The 27,123-nt window shown below is 30.1% G+C and overlaps 1 protein-coding gene across 8 annotated transcripts in view; it reads left to right on the top strand.

The window, feature by feature from the left end:
- LOC107448272 (repressed by TOR) overlaps positions 1-26,787 on the top strand; it is a 31,722-nt gene extending 4,935 nt beyond the window's left edge. For 2 of the 8 annotated variants that reach the window (XM_043049828.2, XM_016063409.3), the window contains exons 2-7: positions 16,538-17,707; positions 21,614-22,010; positions 23,187-23,260; positions 24,881-25,000; positions 25,597-25,690; positions 26,427-26,635. In XM_043049828.2, coding sequence (XP_042905762.1) covers positions 16,555-17,707; positions 21,614-22,010; positions 23,187-23,260; positions 24,881-25,000; positions 25,597-25,690; positions 26,427-26,460 — 1,872 coding nt within the window. In that variant the 5' untranslated portion in view covers positions 16,538-16,554 and the 3' untranslated portion in view covers positions 26,461-26,635. Of the gene's footprint in view, positions 1-10,407; positions 10,848-16,534; positions 17,708-21,613; positions 22,011-23,186; positions 23,261-24,880; positions 25,001-25,596; positions 25,730-26,426 lie in introns of those variants that run through there. The other 6 variants (XM_016063411.3, XM_016063413.3, XM_016063412.3 and 3 more) reach the window with 6 other exon arrangements.
- The last annotated feature ends 336 nt before the right edge of the window (positions 26,788-27,123 follow it).

Raw genomic sequence — 27,123 nt, 5'->3', positions numbered from 1 at the left:
CGCTTCCCAAACAGACATCAGCCAAGTCATGTTTTGTTTGAACGATTGCACCGGAGATTATGTGAATTAGATGCTTTCGTAGCACGTAGCCACAGCGGTCGAGAACGTGCTACACGCACACCATGGTTAAAAAAAATCTGTACNTTTCATGTGCGTAATATATTAAAAAAATTGGATCGTTTTTATTTCAATCAAATTAAAAAAAGAAGAGTAACAATTGTGCCACATTGATTATTTAATTATTTTGATACAAAAATCTGAACTAGTAACAAAATCCCTACTTACAGGCAAATTTTATTAAAATGTGAAACATATTTTTTTTTTTAAAATTAATAAATAGAAAAGTGAAAGAAGGGACAGAATTTCTAGAATGAACTATGTCTTAAACTTCTAAATTTCGGATATTTTTTTAAATTAATCTAATTGAAATTCTGGCTGAAGCCAGTCATTTATTTTTAATTTTTTATTCTCAAATGAGGGTAGAAAAATCAGGAGCATTTCTTTCCCCTCCGATCTTTTAAATGTAATTCCAGAGAAAAAATCTTACGTAAATTTCAGCAGAAAAGAAAATCACTATTTTTTTATTTCTCAAAGGAAAAATCTTTCTGCCAAAATATCTGTAACGTTCTGCGACAATGTGGTTCTGTCACGGGATTATACGGAATTAATTTTTAAAACTTTGCATCGGAGATATTAAGTTTAACTTCGTATCGAAGATATCGACACCCATTTTCTATTATAAGCACTGTACTGTGTAGATATAAAGATATAATTGAAAATTGAAAAATTTAGAATTTTTTTTCATTGAAACTAAAAATAACAATATAATATTCTAATCGTAGTTTTTTCTTCTTCTTTTATTAGTGGTGCCTTTAAATAACAAAAGCCCAGCATTTTATTATTGTATTTAAGTGGTGTTTTAAGATGTGTTTGTGTGTGATAGGATGTGTTTGTTTAAGTGGTGTTTGATGATTTTAAATCTATTTCCGTTAATTCGAGTTTAAGCAGAAGCGGTGTACTGTCTTACTTCAATTTCTGGACATTGTTGAAAAATAAAATAAAGTTTTGAAAAAGAAAAATAATAAACCTCGATAATACAGTTTTAAAATAAATGCCCCTTAAAAATAAAATGTTACCTTGTAATGTTTCATTTTGCATGTTTTATTTTTATTGATCATAACTCTGATATAATAGAAATAGCACTTTTTATGTATAAAGAAGTGAAGTTAGCTTTCAAATTTTGTTGACTTTCATTCTAAGCTATAACAATGTAAATTGTTATGGCATAACAATGTGGCTCAGCGGATATAGCGCTCGCCTCCCAATGAAGTGAACCTGGTTCGAATCCCGGTGATGGCTGGAATTCGAAGTTCGCACCCGACTTCCACCGACCACAGTGCTAACGTAAAATATCCTCAGTGGTAGACGGATCATGGGCTAGAGTCTCTTTTGCCATCAGATTAACCATGTGAGATTTTTCGTGGTTTTAATCTCCATGTAGCGCAAATGCGGGTTTTATCAAAAGTCCTTCACGAAGGCAAATTTCTCCCAATACTTGATCGTGGAGATTCCTTGTCTTCTGGATTGGGTTCGAAATTTCAAGGCCACAGAGCTGAACAAGTCAGTCGTAAACTCAAAATTGGGTCGGCTATTTAATGAAGGTTATAAAATAAAATAATAATAAACAATAAATTTAAAAAAGAAAAGTTAAATAGTTTCTGAATTATAATATGTAGTGGTAAATGCATGTTTATTTAGAGAGAGTATAGTTTGTCTGTGGTAAGAACTCCCCCCGCCACAAAGTCTGAGACCGTCTGCTACTATGAAAACAAGAATAGGGCATTCCAAGGAGGGTAGCTTCTCTTCACTGTAGGGCTAACACAATAGACCGGAGAAAAAAATTACCTTTCTCACGCCGGCCCAAGCCACAAAACCTGTCCTAAACAGTAACCCCATACCTCGTTACCATAGTTACCGCCATGGATCCTGACAAATGGCTAGGGGAGTTCTTACTTTAGACAAACTATACCTTTTGTTCTTATTTCACAACTTGAGACATCGTCTGCTCTAATAAATTTTAAGGTTAGATTAATTAGTTTTAAAGCATTGTTAAAGTTAGGTCTTCGACGAACCATCAGGATTGAATCGAGTCCTAACACGTGATAATCCGATCTGCTGATCAAAAGTTATTCAAGGAGTTCATTTCATTTTTTCCCCCTCTCCTTACGTACGTATTAAAAGTTTTAATATGGTTTGCCAGTTTCTGTTTCAAATCTCTTACGTCATAACAATATTCGGAAAACTGAATACGATAACATTTATTTGTTAAATAGTTCTGCTGTGTATATTTAAATTCGTGACTATCTGTTCACATCATCATGTCGTCATTTGTTGGTTAAGCAATAAATGTTGCAGAATTGAATTGTAATTTTCAGAAACATTGTTTCTTTATACATCATAAAAATATAAATGTCACCTAACCGCATCTTGTTCTCATTGGACCAAACAATCACATGATATGATTTTTAATATACAAAAATGATCCATATATCTTAGAGTGCCATCAGCTTAAGATTTAAGCTATTACGGTATTTTCATGTTAATTATTTAATTTTAACAAAAAAGATAAGAAACGAAAATAGTTATATTGTTTGGTTTGTTTATTATTATAATTTTTTTGTAGCTATTTTATTTCTTTTCAAACGAGTTGTATCACAGAAATAGTTTGATTCGCGATTATTCTGTCTCGTTTTATTCTGGATTTTTATGTCACGTTTAATGACATGTGAGGCCTCAAATGTATTCGATAAAACTATTTCAGCTTGTTTAAAGTTGGTCTGTTTATTTGTATGTCCCGGGTAAAATTTCGCAATTCTCAACCGATCCTCACTAAATTTTGATCTACTATAGTTATTACTGTTTTAAACTGTACTCAAGCCTTTTTACCGAGGAAGGCTATTTTTGATATGAGGAAAGCTATTTTCCATAAGATTTACGTTAGGACCATTGTTGGAATTAAAATGCAAGTGTATTTTCATATCGCTTAATCTTCATTATCTTAATTTCATATCGTTTAGCACTTTTTTAAAAAAAAAAAAAACTATTAGTGATTTTTTGAACTTGTTATAGGTTTGTATCCAGCCAATAATTGATTTTTTTATTTATTATTGTGGTTATTCTTATGGAATTATTTAAATTAAATGTCAATAAAAAAAGGCAAATTTTACTAAATAGTTTCAATAACCATATATTGATTAAATTACTAAAGCTATATGCATTTACAAATGTTTACAGTAGTATTTCTTATAGAACTTTATAACTCAAAATAAAATTACCCAATTCGCGCATGAAGAACTATTTTTTCTCTGATAACAATTCTTACAACTTGTTACAGTTCTTTTTCAAAAACCATAATTCATATTTTATTTAATTCAATTTATTGATACATACGCCAAAAATTAGTAAACTAAAATTCGCTGCAGATTTGCGAATAGCCTAACACAGAACCCGCTTTTTTAGACTGTTATTGATAAAGCAATGAAAGAAAATCATTCTTCACAGAAAATGTTTCAAAATCATTTTGTAGTATTTTTTTTCTCCTTTTTTTTCTGCGCAACTTGCTTATTGGATTCACACTTGTGAACGAACATTTTTTTAAATGTCAGGCTCCTGTAAGAAATGTTTCGATTCTTAAGAATTTCATTGCTGAAAAAGATTTAGAACCGCTGCTATAACCCCCGTTGAATATTTTTTAAATTAATGTTCCAAAACAAAATGGCGCTAAATGATTTCTTATCACTGAAAGGCGGGAAAAGATTTAACACTCTTAGTTCCTTGTTTATGTCCTGCACATTCATTTAGAATAATCTGTTTATTTTTAGTAACTTTTAACAAACAGAGTTTCAACCCTTGGACCTGTTGATAAAAAAAATGTATGTGTGGCCTACTCTTTGGTTCCTCACGAGTTTGTTTGTAGGTATAAGTTTCTCATCGAAATTTTTTTTTCTGATTATTTATTTTTCGCTTTCTTTGTCCGAAGACATTTTTTGTTTTTTTGTTTTTATCAGTTGCTAGTGTTATGTAACTGTAAACAGAGAGAGAGAAGCTCATTTAGGCGTCTGTCTTTTGGCATCAATCCAAGCGAGTGGAACTACTGGTACGTCCTTTATATGTCAGCTGACTTATGCATGCATCACACCAGTCAAGGACGTTCAGAGATTGGAAGGATGGTTTTGGAACATTTTTACCTTTTAGTTGTTTATCAAGGTTGTAACAGCTCTCCGTTTCCCGACGATCAGTTACATAATTTATTTGTAATTTTTTTTTTTTAATCTAATTTTCACGCCTTGAAAAAGATTTATAAAAAAAAAGCCAATTGCTCGTTTTTTTGTGGGGATATATTTGTATAGTTTTAAATTATTTTTTTTTTTATGTAAATATAATTAATTTCTTGTGTTCAGTACAATATATTTTTGCCTTTACTGTACTTTCTCGATTTATTTATCATTTTTTTGATCTAATTATTTCCGTCTTGAGAAGCAATAATAAAAATTAAATGCTTCGTTTTTACAAGGATTTTTTTAATGACTATGAATAAAAATTAATAGTTAACATGCAGCCATGAAATATTATATATATATATATATATATGTATATTCTGGATTCTTGCTCTTTTTTGATTCTTACTACTTTTAACAACTCTTCTATCCCCCACTGTCAGCTACTTAATTTTTTTCTTAATAATTTTTTTTTGACCCCTTTGGAGCATTAAAGAGTAAAAGGTAAACATTCGGGTTTTTTTTTCAAGGTTTTTTTTCAGTGATGATTCAGAACAAAAATTAATATTTAATATACAACATGTTAAAAAAAAATTCGGGAGTCGTGTTATTTTTATTATTATTATTTGCTACTTTATTATTTTTTTTTAAAAAAAAACTTTTTAATTAACTTTTCACTCTTGGGAAATAGCAAAAAGAAAAATGCTAAATATTTCATTTTTGAGGGAATATTCTTGTATTTTTATCATTATTTAAAAATAGTGACTATGCATAAATATCAGTTCATAAGTGAAGGAATGAAATATTTTTTAATAAATGACGTCATATTTTATTTTAATTACATTAAAATTATATCATTATTTGGGGAATTTTTCTGGGTATGCTTAACGTATTAAACCATGGATAAATTTACTGTTGTTGGCCATTCAGCGATCTTAGTGAAAAAATGGTAGAAATATTGCTTAGTAAAGAAATTTGATATTTTTTTTTATTAAAATAGTAAATAATAGCTGTGGTAAATTTTATTAATAGCAATAGCAGTATAAATTATTGCAATCGTACTACATGCTACTTGTAATAGTACTATATAAATCAGTTTATAAACAACATCAGGACCGTAATCGCTGTATTCTCCCATTTTTTATATTTAAATGATTGAAAACTCCTCATGCACCACAAAGTATAGCATGAGGCTTTACAGAAGTAAGTAGAAAACAAACAAGAAAATTTAAAAATTTATATTACAAACAAAATTGTACAAGGCAGCAAGACTTTCGATACATTTGACCACTTCTGATCAATTATTAAACAAGCCTTTATGACTAGTGGCCCAAGATCACGGGGAGGGGTTTCCTCATTTTCAGGGGCTAACTTCACGATTCCTTCTAGCCTTATTTTTAAAATTATGGCTAAAATAAGAATGGTAAAAATAAAATAAAAACTTAAAAGGCGGTTATTTGTTGTCAGAAATGTGAATCTTTTTATTTTCCTTATTTTCTGGGATTATTCCCCAACCCTTATTTTTATGATTATAACTAAAATAAGGGTGTTTAAAAAAAGTAATAATTGGACATTTGTGGTCTAACGATTACAATATAAACATTTGATTTTTATTTTGTTTACATATTTGAATTCTCTCATTTTCAGAGGGTAACTTCAAACAGCTCAATATATAGTGATTTAATTATTAAAAGGATATGCATTTTTAAAAATTTTCATCAGTTTTTTTCAAAGAAATTTTCAGTCCAAATTGAAATAACATAATTCAAGAATAAAGAATTATGTTTCAATATAATAACTATTCTAAACGTTTATAACAGTTCAGGGTTGGGTTTTTGCCGTCAAAAACTGGTTTTTGACATGACAGTGGTAAAAACCGTGTTTTTACCGGTAAAAACTGTCAAAAACCTACTGTTTTCGTTAAAATATGGCATATAGTGGACAATATATTATTTTTATTATTTTTGCCTTTATAAATGAATGTTGTAAACAATTGCTATTGATTTTGCGACTATATACATGTATTCTTATAGAAGGATATACATTCATACAGAAATATTGTAATATACTTATTGAAAATAGTGATACTTAACTTTTATCATTATAGCTTGATTTGCAAAGGATTAAAAATTTTGCACTTCTTAATTGTCAGAAATAAACAAACAAACAAAAAAACTTGGAACTATTAATAAATTCAAGAACTAAAGAGAAGAATTTAAAATTTGGCATTTCTTAAATATTAGAAATAAGCTAAACAAAACTTTCAAAACTTGTAACTACTAACAAACTCTAAGTCAGGAATAACTTGACATTCTTCAGTTATGTAATATGCCAAACAAAATGAGGCTTGAAAATTTTGTTTAGTATCCTAATATTTTACTTCAAATAGTATGATATGATATAATCATGTTGGGAAAATGCAAAAATCTGTTCTTAAATATCTTTTAGCAACTTTTTTTCTAATTTTATTGCCCAAAAATGAATTAATTTTAAATCCTAAGCAGTTAAACTCAAATTAAAATACAGTTTTCTCAAAACTATGGGTTTTTTACAGTTTTTGACAGAGGGGTTTTTGACATGACGGTAAAAACCATGGTATAAACCGGTAAAAACCGTCATTTGTCAAATATTTGCCAACCCTGTAACAGTTCTTTCTTGAAAACCATAATTCGGCTTACTTTATTCATTTTCACCTTCGTGCATGTACCTAAAAACAAATTCATGTGTCATTCAGGACCCGTGAATTGAACATATAACCTATAACATGAACCTGAACATATAACCTAATTTTAAGATAATTGATAAAACGATGGAAATATTTTTTTCTTCGCATTAAATATTAAGCAGTCTTTTTTTTCTTCCTTTGGTTATTATATTTACAGTTGCTAATAAACTTTGATTATTTATAAAGTCGAGGTTTCGCCAACAGAAGGTCAATCACTTTATTTTATTTTATAATCTGCGTTGAACAGCCGAGCCAATACTAAGTTTACGATTATCAATGTTCAACTCGGTAGTCTTTGTGATAGAACTAACCCTGTTTGCTTTAGAGGAGGCAATTCCGCATCCGGTTTGCACCGACCAGATTGCTGACGTGAAATATCCTCAGTGGTAGACGGATCATGGGTTAGAATCCCCTTGCCGTCAGGTTAACCGTGGAAGATTCTCGTGGTCTTCCTCTTCATGTAACGCAAATGTGGGTTAGCTCCATCTAAAAATCCTCCACGAAGGCAAATTTCTCCCAATACTCGATCCAGGAGTTCTCTTGTCTTCTGAATTGGGTTTAAAATTACAAGGCTACGGAGGTGAACATTAGTAGTCGTAAACCCATAAAATTGAGTCGGCTGGTCAACGACGGTTATAAAATAAAAACACGGAGAGGAAAGCCTCCCACGGTTAACCGGGCTACAAAGAAACCGATAAAAATTGGAAACCGCTCTTCTAAGTCTAAAGCGTAACATAAAGTTGAACACACACGCTTGCAACTTTTTAATAGAGATAGTTTATTTTAATTCTATTTGTGCACTATTTGTGGCAAGTTTTAATTTTTTATTAACATACGAATAATAATAATTATTTAAAACCCTTTTATAAGAATCAAAAGAATATATTTATATTTTGTTCTAGAAAATGTTACATCGATTATTAAAGGCTTAATACTTGTTTATCTTTCATGGACTGATTTTTTTTTTCTTTCTTCTTCTTTGTCATGCATCTTCTTTTGCTATTAAACTGATTGTGAAACTCATTTCACGTTGCAAGCCACGTGACTTCGAAATCTATAGTGATAACCTGATCAAATAGGATCTGTTTAATAGCCGAAACCAAGTGTTTTACATATTCTTGCGTTTTCTTATAAAATTCAAATTTATTTCAATTCTCAGTTTTTATCTAGTATGAATGCATATATTTTAGATAAGTAAATAAAAATGCTGTTAAAAGTATTTAATGGTAATGTTAAACATCAAAAGATGGAAAAAATTTATTTATGAGAAGAATTTGTATTTATGAGAGTAATTTATGTAAAACTTTTACAAAATTTTTTATTTGCCTTTTATTTATTTCAACCATGTACTATTTCTGCTTGTAGTGGGCCCCTTTAACTTTTTAGGTTTAATTTGCTATTTGAGTTTGTATCTAACGAATTATATTATTCTGCACAAAACTCTGTTTTCAGATATTTTTTTAAAATTTGAATTCTATGTTATTTGCTATTTTGGCTTTAAGACTATTACTAGACGTATTTTTGATTCAAAAATTTGTATTGTATTGTATTTTTATCTTTTTTTTTCTCACCTATAATTTGTATGACCATCTGTTTATAACTTCAGATAATACGAACGTGGGTATCAGTAAAGGTTTGCGGGGGGTCAAGAGGTGAGGTCAATACTAGCTTCTATTTCTGTTGTCCTTCACGCGTTCTTTCATTTGATCATTTCTCATCAAGTTTATGCGTAGTTATAAACTCACAATTTATAAATTCGGATATTTATGGGAATAGAAGTTCAAGTTTATGGTCAATTCTTTACAGTGAGTAAAATTTAAATATTCTCATCAATATTTAAACCAAAAAATTAGTCTTAAAAATTAAACAAATTTTATATACTAAGCTATGAATTTCTTTTCATAAAAAAATCTCAATCCCAAAATTTTTTTAACATAACCTAGATGGAAAAAAATAGCCCTATAATGGATGGAAAAAAATAGCCCTAAGAAAACTACTCTTACACCTGGATTTAAATTAACACACATTTGACTGAAAACTTAATATTTTTAAAATTCCCCAGTAAATGAAGCTAAAATTATATTCCTTTAATTTTCCTATGTAAATAGCTTTTATAGGTAGTTCCGTAATTGCCACTTTTATATATTTATAAATTAAATTATAACTAAAATGTACAAAGCTCCAAAAAAGACCACACTGAATAACTTCTGATTTAATGATCGGGTCTTTATGCTCTAGGATTCAAATCCTTATGCTCTAGGATTTTTGTTTTTTTTTTCCTTAAAAATTACAAAATTAGACACAATGTATTTTCTCTGAAAAAACATACCTCTTTTTTGTTGTTGACAGATTCGGATTACTGACCCTTAAAATATAGGGGTAACCTCAATCTGGGAAATATAGTCCCAATAAAAAGAGAACGGTCCTAAGTTTGGTCTCCTTAATGTTAAATTTATTTTTTGCGTATTTCGCTATATCTCGAGAACTTTTTAAGTGAATTGAAAAAATTTTGCACATATTTATAAAATTCGTTGACACAAAGATAATGCAACCGATTTCGCTCAAATTTTGTATTTTGCTATGTAAAATTACATTCTTTAAAATGATGTAAGAAAAAAGTGTATACCTTACAGTTCAAAATTTTTTCGACTATTATTAAATAAAATAATAAAAACTAATCAATATTTATTAAAAGTTTTTTCTTTGAGTGGAATTATTTTAAATGTTTTACTGTAATTATTACCGTTTAAAAAGAATTATCACGCAAAAAAGTCAAAATTCATGTTAGTAAAATAATTAATTAAAATTATTTTGGAGTTTATAGTTAGAATTCATTAACATTAAGTCTCTAACATTTATATTGTATCGTTTGCATGGGCATCGCGGGGGCCCTATTTTTGAGAGGGACGAAATTAAATTGCACAGTCACAGTAGAAAAAAAATTCTTAAATGTTCTAAATATGTACCTGCAAATAAAAGATGAATTATTTTATCTTTTTCCTGTTTTTAACAGAAAAGAATTTACTTTGATGACAATTCGCGAAAAATTTTATTATTTGGCTGAAAGGTTAAAGTGGAAGTGTACCCACCGTGCCCCCCGCCAACGGCGCCCACAATCTTGTGGAACAGTTATTGTTCAAATCGTTTGAGTTGTCATTGTGTTCGAATCATATGCTCTTTTTCTCTTGAGTGCAAACGATAAATAAATAACTGGAATAATTGATAAGAAAATATCTGGCATGGAAAGCGTTTTTCCAGATGAGGAAGGGAAATTTGTACTTCGATATTTGTACACAAAAACCTTCCACGAACGAGACAGCATTATTGTAAATACCTGCTCACGTGATAGATGATAACACTCAGACACAAGCTATCAATGTGTAATGGATTCTTTTAAGTATTATTGCGGATATGTGACGAAATAATTCACTTTCATTGAAATGTCTATTTAGCCTTGAATCTGATAACACATTGGTTGGTTTTGGTCTTATCTGGAATGTACTTAGCGTAATCATCAAAATTAATCTTTGAAAAATTGGTTCACCATTTCAAATAATGTTTGGGTGATAGTTCTTTGAGGATTTGGTAGGATCTGTGTGCCCCTCTTGCTGTGGTGTCTAAAATATCGATTTAGTATTAGGAGATCATGGGAGCGACCAACTTCATGGTTAATGTTCGCAAAAACCTCCGGGATTTGTTTGGTTTTTGTAAATGTGCTGTAACTTGTGGACATTTCAATATTTTCATACTCGCTGGGTGATATATATTTTCTGTGGATAGTCTGCGTTTGTGAACAACGTTGGATTTAGTGTTTAACGTTAAACAAATTACAATAGATAGTGTAGGTAAGTTACGTTATTATTTTTATTTCATCACATCTATTTTATTTTATAATCGTAGTTGAACATCCGACCTAATTTTACTAGTGTTAAGACGACTACTAGTGTTAAGTTCCTCAGTCTTGTAATTTTGAACCCAATCCAGAAGACAATGGAACTCCTGGATCAAGTATTGTGAGAAATTTGACTTCGAGGACGACTTTTTGACGGAACTAACCCGCATTTACGTTACATGGAGAGGAAAACCACGAAATCCTCCCACAATTAGCCTGACGGTAAGGGTGACTCTAACCTATGATTCGTCTGCCACTGAGGATATTTTACGTAACAATGTGGTCAGTGCGAGCCGAGTGCGGAATTGGTACCGAACAGCCATCGCCGGAATTCGAACCCGGTTCACCTCATTGAAAGACGAACGCTCTATCCCCTGAACCGCCACGGCTCCTTTATCACATCTATTTGATTTTATAACCGTCGTTGAACAGCCGACCCAATTTTGGGTTTACGACTACCAATATTCAACTTCGTAGCCTTGTAATTTTGAACCAATCCAGAAGACAAGGAAACTCCTGGATCAGTACCCCAAGAGGTATTGATTTGTTATGGGAACATGAAGGACTTAGCGACTCGACAGATTTAACGTGCATCAGTCACCATTTACTACACGGGGAGTCTTCGGCCGGCGAGGATCGAACCCACGACCTCNACTATTTTTTGCGGTTGCTAAATTTAATATTGCCGTTATTTCTAATACGTTTTCTGAGAAATATAAAATACAAAATGTCGGCTAACTCCATCAATTACTAATTAACAAAATGAATTTACACAACTCTCTCTTAGTGTCACAATCTTGTAACTAATTTCACTTCTAACGTAGAAAGCAAGAAAGTGATTACAAGTTTCAAAATCGAAATGTAAAAACTCGACAACCCGCGGACTTTTTTTTAAAAAACTTTTTTGGCAACTTTTCATGATTTGGTTTTAACCACTGTAAGTTTAAAAGTAACACAACTATTTTTCCAGTTAAATGAAATAATCCAAAAATAGAATATCTGATGGTGCTTCCCAGTCACAACTGGTGATGTCAACAACTCCGTATAATGAATAACCATTTGTTTCCAAGGCGAGTGTGTATCGGTATGCTATTGTGGTGCGTGACGGGGTTTTTTCCTCGATTTCGTTCGTAAAAGAAAACTTTTGTTTTTATTTCCAATACTGTCATCGCATAAGTTATTATCATATTTCAATTCCCTTAGCGGTAAAGGTGTACTCTTTTTTGTACTAGTTTTGAAAAATTGTCTTCTTTTTTATGATGCACCATGAATCGTTTGTTTTTTTTTTCCTCGCAAAATGTCTATTTAAATTGTTCGTATCAAAAATTCTCTTATGAGATTAAAAGTTTTTTAATGATATCCTTTTTAAAAAAATACTTTGTTCATCATATCGTGATCGTTGTGATAAAATTTATATTGGTTTCTTTTCTTTATCGCGTGTATGTGTTCAAGCAAAAATGTTGAATAAAGATAAATGAAAGTGACTTTATTTATTTATTAATTTTTTTTTTTTGCTTGTTTAGTTTATTTATATATAAGTAGGTACGGATTTTACTATGGTTCTTTTTTTTTTCAACCTAAGGGGTCATCAAATATTGCATAAGACCTTAATAGGGTTAAGACAGCGGTACGGTGAGTTACGGCTTTTTATTTCAACCAATTTTTTTTAAACCTTTAATAGGCTACTCTAATTTATATAATGTTTTGGTTAGTTTCATAAAATTATTCAATAAAACAAGAAATGACAAAAGTTAAAAAAGAAAAAATCCATAATTATTTCTCTTCTTATTCATGCGTAAATATCTCCATTGAAAATTAATATTCAGAATAAAATAACAAAACTGATAAATAAAGAATTATTTTTCTCTTATTACGATTCAGACAGTTTAAAAGAAATCTTTTTTTAAAAAACCATTATTTAGCTTATTTTTTCTACTTGATTTACGTATACGCCAAAAACTGCTAGAAAAAAAGCCGCTGCAGACACATAGATTCAATTGCTTAATATAAAACCTAATTTTAAGGCTCTTATTGATGAAGAAATTAATAAATTTCATTTTTCACTATAAATGTTTGAAAAGTATTATTTTTTTTAAAAAAATTTTTCTTAGCATATTCACAGTGGCTAATAAATGTGTTATTAATTCTTTTCTTGAGTTTTGCGGAAAAAAAAACTCGAAAAAAAATTGGGAACCACTGGGTTAAGGTAATTTGCTTATTTTTGTTGCCAAGAACATCCCTTTTTTCCGATTAGCTAGATTACTTAAATTTCAACTGCCGCACTGTGCCTAAAGCCAATACAAGTTATGATTGTTTCTTAAATTGCGCAAGCAAAGTTCATCGCCAATCGAAGTTTTGACCACTATTCAACGTAAACAAACAGGCTCTGAACTAAACGAAACTAGAAGAAAGATAATACTATATGTGCAATAAAAAATTTTAAACACGTTTTTCATTAAATTTTTAAAAAAAATTGAAATAATTTTATTTTTGTTATGCGAAAAACGTAGAACTCAATTTTTAATTATCAACTTATATCGCCATTTATCATAATGCACATATCGTAATGCAAATGCGGATTAGTTCCATCAAAAAGTCCTCTACGAAGGCAAATTTCTCCCAATACCATCACCAGTCACTTGATCCAGGCGTTCCCTTGTCTTCTGGATTGGACTAAAAGACAACAGAGCAGAACATTAGTAGTCGTATACCCAAAATTGATTAGACTGTTCAACGACGGTTATAAAATATTAATACTATAGTGTTTCTCTTAATTCTGTGACATGGAAATGTTAGGTTTTTGTTATAGTACTCAGAGGATAGTTTCTCTTCTTTAACTACTTTTGTCAGTGCTTTCATATGTTATTTTCTGGTACTGCAATGAATAGTCGTTTGCCCTCAGGTAGAATACAAAATATTCAGCTTTTCGGTCCTTGAACGAGCCTCTTTTTGTTTAAAAATAAAATACAGTGTACTCCATTCACGTATATTACGCAATTAAAATGTATCATTTCGTAAGAAAAGAAATTGAGCTACTTTAAAAAAAATATTCATCTTGTAAATTACTAAGAAGGAAGAAAATCTTTTCCCTTTAAAATGTTCTAATTGGTGTTTTGAAGTATTATAAGCTTTTAAAAAATAGTAGATGAGAAATAAATTATTATATGTAGTAATTATTCCATGGGATAAATCCATTGCGAAATGTGTATTGTAAAATTGCTTCAATTCAATAACATATTTTGTAATAATCAGATTAATTTTTGTCCAACATAGTACTTCAGCAAAACATGCTAGTGTGGTCTTAATTCATAAGAACTAATTATTGAAAGAAATGGCTGCACTTGTGGAATTGAAGAATAAACTTAGTTTTAAAACATATATTTCTTAAAAAATTATATAGAATATAATTTATTTTTTAACTGTGAATTAAATGAACGCAGATTTTAAAAAAATCATAATAAACGATTTTTTTTTTGGTAGACAAGCATATTATTTAGAAGTTTTGTATGTACAAGTATTATTTAATTTAAGACTAATGAAGCGAAATTGAACATTAATTTAAAATTATTCCATATGTAGCATCACAATTAGTTCAAAACAATTACATTTTAATAGATTTATTTATATTATAATTAATTTTAAAATTGAGAAAAATGACCTTTTTATGTTATTTATTTTAAAGTTTCAAGCTACATATAAATTATATGATAAAATTAAATAGTACTGATGTATCAAACAATTTTACACATAAATAGCAAAGATAAAATTCACCTGTGAAACAATTTAGTATAAAACGTTAAAAAGAACTTTGTAAATATAAATGCTGTATGTATGCTGTTCTGTCCCGCAGTGGACTGATCGTTAAGACACGGTTCCCAGCAGATCACTGAAGTCAAGCATCACTGGCTACGGTCAGTGTGCGGGTGGGTGACCACTTGGATCAGTCTGCGTAGGGACCGAGGGTGTGCGGTATTGGTCCTCGTTAAACTGTGCTACCGTAAAGTGCTCGACTTCGCGCGCAGGTCGTCGGGCTACCAAAGCGGGGGTGCCATCCCCTCCGCAGAGGATCAAAATTGTGATGGCATGTCTTCGGATCATCCTCCGGGATGTTTCCCAGACCGTCGCCAATAGCCCATTGTGCAGCTCTAGTGCGACGTAAATTAACAACAACAACAACAATGTATGCTGTTCTAGTGTTCCGCAGATAAAAAAAACTTTGTAAATATAAATGCTGTGTGCAAGCTGTTCTAGTGTTCCGTAGATAAAAAAACTTTGTAAATATAAATGCTGTGTGCATGCTGCTCTAGTGTTCCGCAGATAAAAAAGCTTTGTAAATATAAATGCTGTGTGCAAGCTGTTCTAGTGTTCTGCAGATAAAAAATTTTGTAAATATAAATGCTGTGTGCATGGTGTTCTAGTGTTCCTCAGATAAAAAACTTTGTAAATATAAATGCTGTGTGCATGCTGTTCTAGTGTTCCGCAGATAAAAAACTTTGTAAATATAAATGCTGTGTGCATAGTGTTATAGTGTTCCGCAGATAAAAAACTTTCCAAATATAAATGCTGTGTGCATGCTGTTCTAGTGTTCCACAGATTGACCGAGTAGAACGGATATTTGGCTTTCGATCAAACATAGAGATATAAATTTTGAATTACAAATACTACGATCATTTCTTTTGTTTATAAATTATTATATGGAGCTCGAAGATAGTTTTTCATCATTCGGAGATATAAAGATCTGATTCGGAGATATAAAGGACTCTACTTGTCATGTATGTCTTATGACGTATTTGATATAGATTGTTACATCAAATTTAAAAAATATCAAATTAAAATATTACAATTTTTTTATAATCTGTGTATTAACACAGATTTGGTACTGTTAATAAAATTAATTAATAATTTTGCCCGTTTACCATTGCAACTTCATTCACAAACTTGTGTTTTAAATTCTTAAGTACCTTTAAATAAGGGATAATCGAATGTTAATTAACGTTATCATTTTTATTTTTTGTATGCGGATTACAACCAAAGATAACTGGAATTTTCTTTAGTAATAATCATATCGTGTGATTTTACTGTCCAATGAGAATGCTAACTATAAGACGATAATAATTTTTTTAATGATTTAATGAGAAATAAATATAAATAATTGAAGCGGTCAATGTTAAAAGTGGTTATGTTACAAATTATCAATTTCGATAAAAACCAAAAATCTGTGTCAATTGTGGAAAGATTCTTTTAATTGCTTCCAAATGGTTGGATTCTCTTCTTAAGACTGTCTAGAAAATTACTCGGTATTTGATAATCGGTGATGAATATTACAAAACCAACAAAAAACTTATTTTCGCAAAACTTTTACTTACCCCCTGTTAACATAAACCGCTTCAATTAAAAACGCAGTTACCGATTTATTTATTTACTTTTTGCTCAATCAATTATTCTGCCAGAAATTCATTTTTTGCTTCTATCACACTTGACTATTCAATAGAAATTTTATTGAATAATGTATTTATGTTATCCATAAAATGTTTAATGCCCTCCATCACTCAATCTAAACGTCTAATGATATCTAAAATAAAGCTGTTTTTTTAAATACCATTGTATCTTTAATAGTTCTTTCATTGTATTTCTTTTCAGTAGATTCACCCCTAAGTGGCATGGACTTAAGCCAGATCGCTGAATTAGCTACAGCTATGATGGAGACTTGGGCACCAGCCAGCAGTAGTTCAGAGCTCGTACCAAGCTCTCAGAGCCTTGGCGTCCAACAGTCGGATCAACAGCAAGCAAATAAAATTTTGGGCACCACCATCAAGCAAGAAGTGGCTGCTGTACCCAGCGAATATGAATTTATTCAAGCCATACCTTTGCCTGCCTATTTTCAAGGGCAAATGAACCCGTTAGTTTCTGAGCAAGTGCCAATGGACGATTATGATCCTTTAGAATCATTCTCATTCTGGGATGGTGAGAATTTTTATTCTCATACGGACTTCGATGCGTGCGGTCCATCTGGTTCAACCGATATGCAGATGGACAGCACAATGCCAACCTTACCGGAATACATGAATGAGGACGATATGTCAAGAGATGACGAATTCCCGGGTAAAGAATTCGATCCAACCCTCGCTGAATTGAATTCATGCGGGGACACAGCTTTCGAATTCCCTGTCAACAACAATTTTATGTCTGAGGATAGTCCATTTCAGTTATTATCTACTGACAGTATGTCTAAATCTTTTGCGAACGTTGAAAGCCACTTTGTGGCTTCACCTGTCAGCAGTAGTATCGCCAATAGTTCCTTCTCTAGTGGTATCAATTACATCCCAAGTGGATTTATCGATATCAAACCTAATGTACAACCCCAAATGTCATCCAGTTGTCCGGTTTCTTCAAGATTAATTACGAGCCCACAGTTTCTGAGCCCTCCTTACGAAGAAAAGTTCCTTGTATGCCCACAGAATAGTCCAGCCACTGAAACATTTTTGTCCTCGAGAGCTCAGTCTGTGGAAACCAAACATCAAATATCTCCTAGGCCTCGTGCTCCGACCTCTCCTTTGATTGCTGCGCAAAGCAGCAGGCTTCAGGAAAGCAATCTGCTTTCGTCTTCAGCTCCTCCTGATGTGACGATGGCGACCTATTTTGCAAAAATTAAGACTGAACCACCGTCTCATTCGCCGGGACAGAGAAGTGTCACTGAAAGATCTCTGAGTGGATTCTCTTCATTGTCCCTTTCCAACGACGATGAAAGTGGTAGTTTCTTTGACGATGAAGATGAAGAGCGGGATGAAGAGGACGACTTTTCATCTGATGAAGGTAATAATTTTCTTATGATTAATTTAATAAGGGTAATTATTTTCTTATAATAATAATTAGAATAGGTAATAGAAGAAGGTAATAATTTTCTTGTGATTATTTTAATAAGGGTAATTATTTTCTTACAATAATAATTAGAATAGGTAATAGAAGAAGGTAACAATTTTCTTATAATAATAATTAGAATTGGTAATAGAAGAAGGTAATAATTTTCTTATAATAATAATTAGAATGAGTAATAGAAGAAGGTAATAATTTTCTTATGGTTATTTTAAATAAGAGTAATTATTTTCTTATAATAATAATTGGAATAGGTAATAGAAGAAGGTAATAATGTTCTTATGATTATTTTAATAAGGGTAATTATTTTCTTAAAATAATAATTAGAATAGGTAATAGAAGAAGGTAATTATTTTCTTATGATTAATTTAATAAGGGTGGTAATTATTTTCTTATAATAATAATTAGAATAGGTAATAGAAGACAGTGATAATTTTCTTATGATTATTTTAATAACTGTAATTATTTTCTTATAATAATAATTAGAATGGTTAATAGAAGAAGGTAATAATTTTCTTATGATTATTTTAATAAGGGTAATTATTTTCTTATAATAATAATTAGAATAGGTGATAGAAGAAGGTAATAATTTTCTTATGGTTATTTTAATAAGGGTAATTATTTTCTTATAATAATAATTAGAATAGATAATAGAGGAAGGTAATAATTTTCTTATGATTATTTTAAATTTTATATAAAATTTTAAAATTAATATCTCGTTAATTAAGAGTCGATTTGATTATTCAAGCTTATCCGCATTTCATTAGAAAAATTAGTATATGCTGTTTTTAAATATAAATTCAATATGTGATTTGTAATATTATTAATTTAATTTATGATATTTTAACAGTTCTTAATAGTGTTTTAACTAAGCTGTTTTACTTAAAATATTGAGGGGGGGGGGAAAACTTCAGATACTTTTCTTATAATAACAGATACTTTTTAACCTAACAAAAATTTTTTTTTTTACTATACTGTTTTTTATAATTAAAAAATGTCAAAATATATTTTTGCTTGTAATTGGGGAAAAAAAATACTTCAGGAAAAAAAAAAATACAAATGGGACACTGATGTTCCCATCTGCGTTTAAGGGCTAATCTGTTTACAAAATCGCTGTAATAAATGATATACACTCGAAATATTCAAATTACAGTTTGTTATTGCTTTTTTTTTTTAATGTGTCAACTTTTATTTCAATGTTACAATGTTTATATTTACTTGTTCTTCTTAAAATTAGGTCAGACTATTTAAATGAAGGATGAATCGAGCGTGATTAATCTCTTTAGGATTCAAATGGCGACAAGTTACTTATCGTTTGGTTTTAAAAAGAATATTTTTTATGCTAATTTTTGCATTTGATTCACCTTATTTGATGAAACCAGACAAAGATGTAGATTTATGTATATTTTTTTCTTCTTAAAATTATGCATGCATATCAAGAAAGCTCCTATGAACTCTCAAGGTCCCTTTTAAACCAGCATTACCAGTATCCCAAGTAGAAAAGGCTAACAGCCGAATTAAGTGTATAAGAATCTTAAAATGGCTTTCAAGGTCATGCCGCTTGTGTTTATCAATAGCAATAAGGTATTTAATTGCAGGAATTGAATTGTATATTTGTCATTGGAATTTGGAATGTCAAAATAATAATGCCTTTGTATGAGGGAGGGGGATAAATCTGAGAGTCGTCTGAAAAAATATTTTTGGCGCCGAACTGTAAACTTAAAACTAGTAGATAGTAAAAAAAAAATGATAAGATAATTAAGTTTTTATGAATAATTTTAGCATTATCCTTTTTAATATTTTTACATTCCCTTATATCTTTTGTGAAAGTAATAAGTAAATAAATTTATAAATCTCTTTTATTAAAGATACTTACTTAGTTTTTCCAAGTTTTGAAGATACAGAAACCAAATCATTATCATTTCTTAGCCTTCATTAATAACTTTTATGTGTTACCTAATGTATCGAATAAAATCAATCCTCGGTCGATAAGCCTAACAGTTTAGAAGTTATTTTCAAATTTAACTTTTTTAATTACTTATCAAATACGATTCTTTACAAAATTATGGGAATATATTTTTTTTTTTTTTTTTAAATTTTATCTTTCATGTGCACTATGAAAATGCTCATAACTTGTCCAATTTTGAACAAACGCTTTTCAAATTTTAATTTTGTTATTAATTAAAATCTGTACCATTTTTTAAAAAAATTTTATATAATATTTTAAAAGTTATAGCAAAAAAAAACTAAGACAAAAAAAAATTTAGTTTTTATATAGAAGTCTGTATCTTTATAAATAATTAAGCTAGGCTTACGAAAATTTATGAAAATATTGCATATAGACATCAAAATAAAGCGAGACAAGTTATAATTGCAATATTTTCTGCTGTTCAAAAAACACTTTTTTTTTTTTTTTTTTTTNTTTTTTGCTCTCTGTTTAATGCCAGTTTCTCATCAACTATTGTAGGATAGTGTATACTTGAACTTAAATTAACTTAACAGAGAAAACTTGAACTTAAATTAACTTAGAGAAAAACTTAACATAATAGTGAAAAATATAAGTATGCGTACCTTAATTTTATTTTATAATCGTCGTTGAAAAGCTCACCCAATTTTGGGTTTACGACTACCAATGTTCAACTCCTTAGCCTTGTCATTTTGAACCTAACACAGAAGACAAGAGAACTCCTAGATCGAGTATCAGGACAAATTTACCTTTGTGGAGGACTTTTTGATAGAACTAACCCGCATTTGCGTTACATGGAGAGGAAAACATCCAACAGTTAGCCTGCCGGCAAGGGGACTCTAACTCATGATTCATCTACCTTTGAGGATATTTTACTTCATCACCATGGTCGGTTCGAGCCGAATGCGAAATTCGTATCGACCTGTCTTCTCTGGGATTCGAACCCGGCTCACATCATTGGAAGGCAAATGCTCTTATCCCCTGAGCCACCACGACGATTCGCGAACCTGAATTATTTTTTAACCGACAAAATACTTAATATTTTTCAGAGCAAAAATTTGGCTATGTTTTCATGATATAGTCATCTGCTGATGACTATATCTTTTTTTCCAATTGTATTTATTAATTTTTTACATCCTTGTCCATCTGTTCCTTTATATGTTATTAAATCAGTCATTCTAGTTTTAAATATCCTCATTTTTTAAAATGATTTAAAGGTTATACACATGAAAAGTGGACACTTGTGTGCCAACATCAGAAATCGGAGTAGCGTTAGCAGCACCATAGTTCAAGGTTCAAGTGTTTTGCAGATTAAAAGGATGGGTTCAGAACAGAACAACCAGAAATAATGCGATTTTAATGGTAGATAGTGGAAAGATGATAGATTGCACCATTTCTTCATTCGAGCTAAGTTCTGCCGAAATCACTACTTTAATATACAACTTATTATTTCATTCGCAGATGCATTGGTTTTAGAGGTGAACATGGCATTTGCTTTATGGCTCTTTGCAGTTTTATGTACACCATTCCTGAAAACTTTTACACCATTTGTTAATAGCCCTTAACAACCACCATTCACCATTAATAGCAACCATATGATGATATATGTCGATGTTGCATTTATTCTCCGCCTGTAAAATTTCCATGACTATGCATTATTTTTTTCTGGGTGCATTCATCTTGGCACGACTTTACATTCACTTTAGAAACTTTCATGCGAACATTTTAATCTGTTTATTTATGCAATCTGCGTTGAACAATTCTTACTTAATCTCTTGAAGGTAGTACTTCTGATACTGTCACTCATGTTCACTTATAATTTGGGCAATTTTCATACTTCTTAAATCCTGTTTTCACAGCTAAATTCCATATTTTTTCAGATGTTTATCAGTATGATAGTGAAGAACTCTCTACCAGTTGGCCTTCAAAAGAAGAAAAATCATGCCAACCTCGCAAACACAGATACTTTTGGCAATATAACCTTCAATCGCGAGGTGCCAAAACACAGAATGTTCTCCCTCGTCTTGAATCTACGGATCCTCATATCTTGCATGACGCTTTTGATCCAGTCTTCTCTGAGGAGTGTGCTCTTCCTGTCAAACATTCTGGTAAAGCTCGACGTGGAGATGGGAATGACCTGACTCCTGATCCACGAAAACTGTACAATATTGGACTTGAGTTGAAAAAGTTGAACAAGTTGATCTATAACACTAATCCAGAAGGAACTGGACATGGAAAACCTCTTTCTCGAAAGGAAAAAAACAAACTGGCATCAAGGTAATTTTTTATTACTATACTATTTACATGTGTGCTGATGACTTAACTTTTGGTTGTAGAACTTAGTTAAATTTAAATTGAAGATCTTCTGGATGGGATGGCTTGAAAAAAGGAGTGCAATGCTCTAAAAAGGGGGCAGGGGAAAACACTAAAAATATTTATAGAAGTCTAAATCTATTTTTATATAAACAAAAGCAGAAACTATTCTGTAGTGAAATTTTATTATTTCATATAAAATATTTTAAATTTTTTAATAAATTCAAATAAACTTTACAGTGTTGTGTTGTGATCTAAAACCACATTATGAAAAGTTTTTACCAGTCTTCATTGCTTCTTTATAAAATATCTTGCTTGTGTCAACTATTTACTTTTTAAAAAATTAATTTCATAATAAAAATAATAGCTGTTAAAATTTATTGATGTCAGTTGTTAATTGGATAGTCCTTTTATTGAATGCTTGGGGCTGTTGCCCCCTTTATCCCCCCTTTCACTCTACTGGGTAAGGGATTATCAGGAGAAATCAATGTAATCAATACTTCACCCAAATTTGCAGTTATAAAATTTTTTGTTAACACTTAACTGTTAACAAATTACAATATTAAAACTACGGGTATCAATTAAACTCTTTTATAAAATGGAATTAACATATATTCTTAGACATCATGAAAATGCTGAATTTTATCCCTATTTTAGTAAAAATATTTCAGATTACTTTCTTTGTAGATTAAGAGAAATGGCCAACATGTTTTCATAACTGCACTAAAAGTACCTTTCATGTTCTACAATCAAAAATTTTTCATTTTTTATATCCTCAGTATTGTATGTATAGTTGATATTTTTGTTTAAAAATAACCCTTTTACAGTGGGTGGTGTAACTTTCAAAAATAACACTCTTTAGTTCTCTAACTTTATTTCATTTGCACTACATTGTTATAATTCTTCTATGTCTATATTTGTGTAAAAATGTTAAGCCCTTTCACTTAAGGCAGAAATTAAGTCTAATGGCGAATTAAAATTGATGCTACTATAAATTTTATTTTTGTGAAATATCTTAAAATAGATATTTTGATCTCTCTTTCTCTCTCTCTCTTTCAAATAAATTTACACTTATGCTACACAAAAATAGAATTCTAAACATGTAAATTTATTTACTGAATTTGTTGTCTATAATTTTAGGGTATGTCGGTTAAAAAAGAAAGCTCAACATGAAGCAAACAAGATTAAATTATATGGTCTTCAACGAGAACACAGTGAGTATTCCCATTTTCGTTAATAGTTAAATTTCCACCATTAATTTTAATTAATATATTTATTTTTATTTATCTTATTTGAGAGTAATTTTGTTAATGAAAGTAATAGTTTCATATTTTATTTCATTTCCTTTAAAAAGAAAGGCATAAATTTTAGTAATGGCTGTGTTATCAATAATGACCGAAATAAATGGGACGATAATCCAATAGGGATGAATGGGTCATTACTCGAATACTCGGCATACACTTGCCCAGTATTCTCTAAACTGCTTTTTTAAGGTAAAAGGAGATTGTACAGTATTCAGTAAAACTTATATCAATAACAACCAAGCCAAGTATTCTTTACATCAATGTTTTTTAAGGTAATGGGCCATCTCTAGGTATTCTCTATATCAGTGTTTAAAGTAAATGGCTATTACTAGTTATTTCCAACCTCAATGTTCAACCCACGTAAAGAAAAATAACCGAGTATTTCTTAATTCAATGTTGAGCCAATACCAGGCATTCCCTACAGTAAAGTTTTTTAAGGTAAAGGGCTATCGTCAGGTATTTAGTACTTTGATGTTTTTTTTTATAGGTAAAATATCAAGGTGTGCTCGTAATAACAGAGCTTTATATACATTTTAGCACAAAATCAGTAATAAAAGGAATTAGCACTATGAACCAAGTATTTCCTGAAAGAATAATAAATTCAGTGGCGCAACTGCCCATGGAGGGCCAAGGCAAACTATGCCCAACCCAGTTTTCTTGTTCTTTGGGCTGTGAGGTGCAGGAGTTGATGTTCCAGTTTGGTGGTCAGCCGGGCCTAGAAACCCCCAGTTTTTAGTCCCGAAGCATGCTTGGTACTCATTTTATCAACCCCACTAAAGGGATGAAAGATTAAGTTAGACCGCGTTAAGTTAAGACCGCGAAATTCTACCACTCAGCCGAAGAATATAGGAAGAAGAAGTCAAGCTCTTCGATTGTGGAACTAACACAGGGAATCCCTCGATGCTATATACTATATCAGAAAAATAGCTTACAGGAACCAACATACTCAGATATAGCAAATCAGTCATATTTACTAAGCTCCAGCACATATGCATAAGAAGCAAAGTGACAGAGGAGATACGTCACCTTTTAACTGGTTTTTGGATAACTCTGAATGTATGCTTCCCCGCCAACCGCCATTTCATTCTTTCTATCTATCTCAAAATGTCTACCATATTTAATCAACATAGATTATATAAATGTGTTATCAAAGAAACATCTTAATTAATAAAACAGTACTGTTTATAAAAAGTGCAAAAATGCAAAACAAATCAACAATGCACCAGGTTTTGGTGGATCGGTTTACATTAGGTCTATCGAAGGTAGCTTTTCTTCCCTATGTATATATTCTTTGACTCAGCCAAAGGTCGCGAATAAAAAACTTAAGTTATTTCAAATATTAATAATTGAAAAATAAATATTCACAATTAACTCTTTCAACTATGAGTTTTTAAAATGTAAATGCTACCCAAAACAAGAGGTATTCTTTATTTACTTTCAAATTATTGTATGGTCGCTAAAGCTGAATTAGCCTGTGTTTTATTCCCTTTTACTATATTACTTAAATACTAAAACTTTTATTTTTTGTAGAAAAATTGCTTGACATTTTGGTGGATACAAAAGAACTTCTTTCTTTTAAAATTGAGAACCTTCATGAAAAGAAACTTTCAAACTGTTCCAAAAAGCTTGTAACATTTTTGGCTGCAAATGGTATGTATTTTATCAACATCAAAATTAGTTTTATTTTCCATCTATTTTATTGTAGATTTGAAAAACGATAGTCCATTGGTTCGGGATCACTAAAATTTGACTTGAACCACCACAAGATATATTTTTAGTGGTCTCCCAGTCCACAATCTATTTAATGGAATGGGACATTTTTTGATTTTGTGTTACATTTAGTGTTTTTGCTGCTAAATTAATCAAGGGCATTACACATACTCTGTATTGTAATTTTTCATCGAAATTCACTCTATTAATCTTTGCATGTACATAAACCAGTGAAAATATGTACGAGGTAATACCTTTTAGTTACTTGTACTTTACATCAGTGAATATTTTTTTAAAACTTTCTATACCAGAGAAGAGAAAACAAGAGTTATAATGTAGAGAGAGAATTAAATGAATAAAACTCGAAAGCAAACCTAAAAAATCAGTTAAAATGTTTTAGGGTTCTTATCTGTATTTTACATTATTTTCTTATATTTTATGTTTGTTTTAACTACTCTTTCATTATGTAAAAAATAAAAAAATATTTACTTTTTTTTTAATTTTGTGGTTTTTTGAATTGTAAATTTTTTTTCCAGAACCACGTAGAGTTGCTGGTAACACAGCTACATTTGTCAATGAAATTTTGGATGCAGTCGCCAAAGGAGAACCGGACGGTGGCATGAATCAGCTGTAAGCTACCTGTTTCGAGTCGTTGTAACTCTTTAAGTTGTTAGTTCTGCTTTTACAACTGATGATTATACCTTTTTTTTATTATTCTAATAATTTTTATTTATAATAATTATCTATAAATATATCGTGTTTTATTTTATATTGCATTATTGACAACATTTGCAACTTGTTTCAGTTATAATAGAAACTTTTTTTTTAATAGATATATTTAATTATGACAATTTATTGTTTGTCTGAGAGTTTATGTGAAAAGATTACAAGCCTTATTGTAACCATATTTTCATCTTAAGAATAATTTTTCTCCATATTTATTGTTATCGTATATTTTAAAAAAATATTAAATACTTTTAACCTTATTAAAAATCTTTATATTTATCCCACATAACTGGAATCTTAATTCTATAACAAAAAAAAATTTTTACAGTGTTTTTTCCCCTAGCTATGTGATGAAAAGAATTTCTTGATTAGCTGTTGTTATCTTAAATTGATTGTTATCTTTAAATTTACGATTATTTATGAACTAACTACTTACAGAGTTGTATTGCTGCATCATATCATTGTATGTTTCATGTGACCATACATGATATCGATTGTAGTGCTATTTTGTAACTTGTGCTTTCAGATTGTGCCTTCATCTATTTATTCTGTGGGATAATACAGATTCTTTATCTGTATATGAGTTGTAAATGATAAGTGTTTGAAAAAATGCATCAATTAAGGATTGATATTGTTTCAGATTTTCTGTGCAGAAGAGTATCACCAGACTTTAAGTGTACAGCTACGTTTGTATATAGTGACATCTGTTTACCATTTGAAGAAAGAATGTTAAGGAAAAAAAATTCTGCTCAGAATCTGATTTATGTGTGAATTATTAGTTGTTAAGTTTAAATTTTATACTTTGTTTCAATTATTAAACTACGTAATTAAAGCTTTAAAATGAACTGTGAACTATACATTTTTATAATTTGTTGTTTTCTAATTAAGTTTTACTGTAAGTAGTTATATTAAGTTTTTATTACTAATTTTAAACATTTATTAACATTAATAGATGTTGTAAAATTATTTTGTAATAGCTCATAAATAAGTTTTAAAATATACTTATAATATTTGATGCCTTCCCTTTTTAACAACTGAATGTACCTATTTAAACAGTATGTTTTTTTTCAATATATAGTATATATATATTTATAAAATATATCTTTGAAAAATAATTTTTTACTGTACCATTGCTCTTATTTTTTTGTAATTTATTTTAATCTTATATATTAGTGAATATATATTTAAGTTTAAATATATATTTAAATCATCTGATCGATATTATATAATAGATTATCATATTGGTGGATAATCTATTATCATATTGATAGTTAATGATTATAGGAATCAGCAATTTTTGTTCTGTTTTCAGCTTTAAACAAAAATTTTCTATATAA

This window comes from Parasteatoda tepidariorum, chromosome 10 (genome assembly GCF_043381705.1).
Source record: "Parasteatoda tepidariorum isolate YZ-2023 chromosome 10, CAS_Ptep_4.0, whole genome shotgun sequence".
Lineage (NCBI taxonomy): Eukaryota > Metazoa > Arthropoda > Arachnida > Araneae > Theridiidae > Parasteatoda > Parasteatoda tepidariorum.
This window is presented reverse-complemented; position numbering and strand designations above follow the sequence as displayed.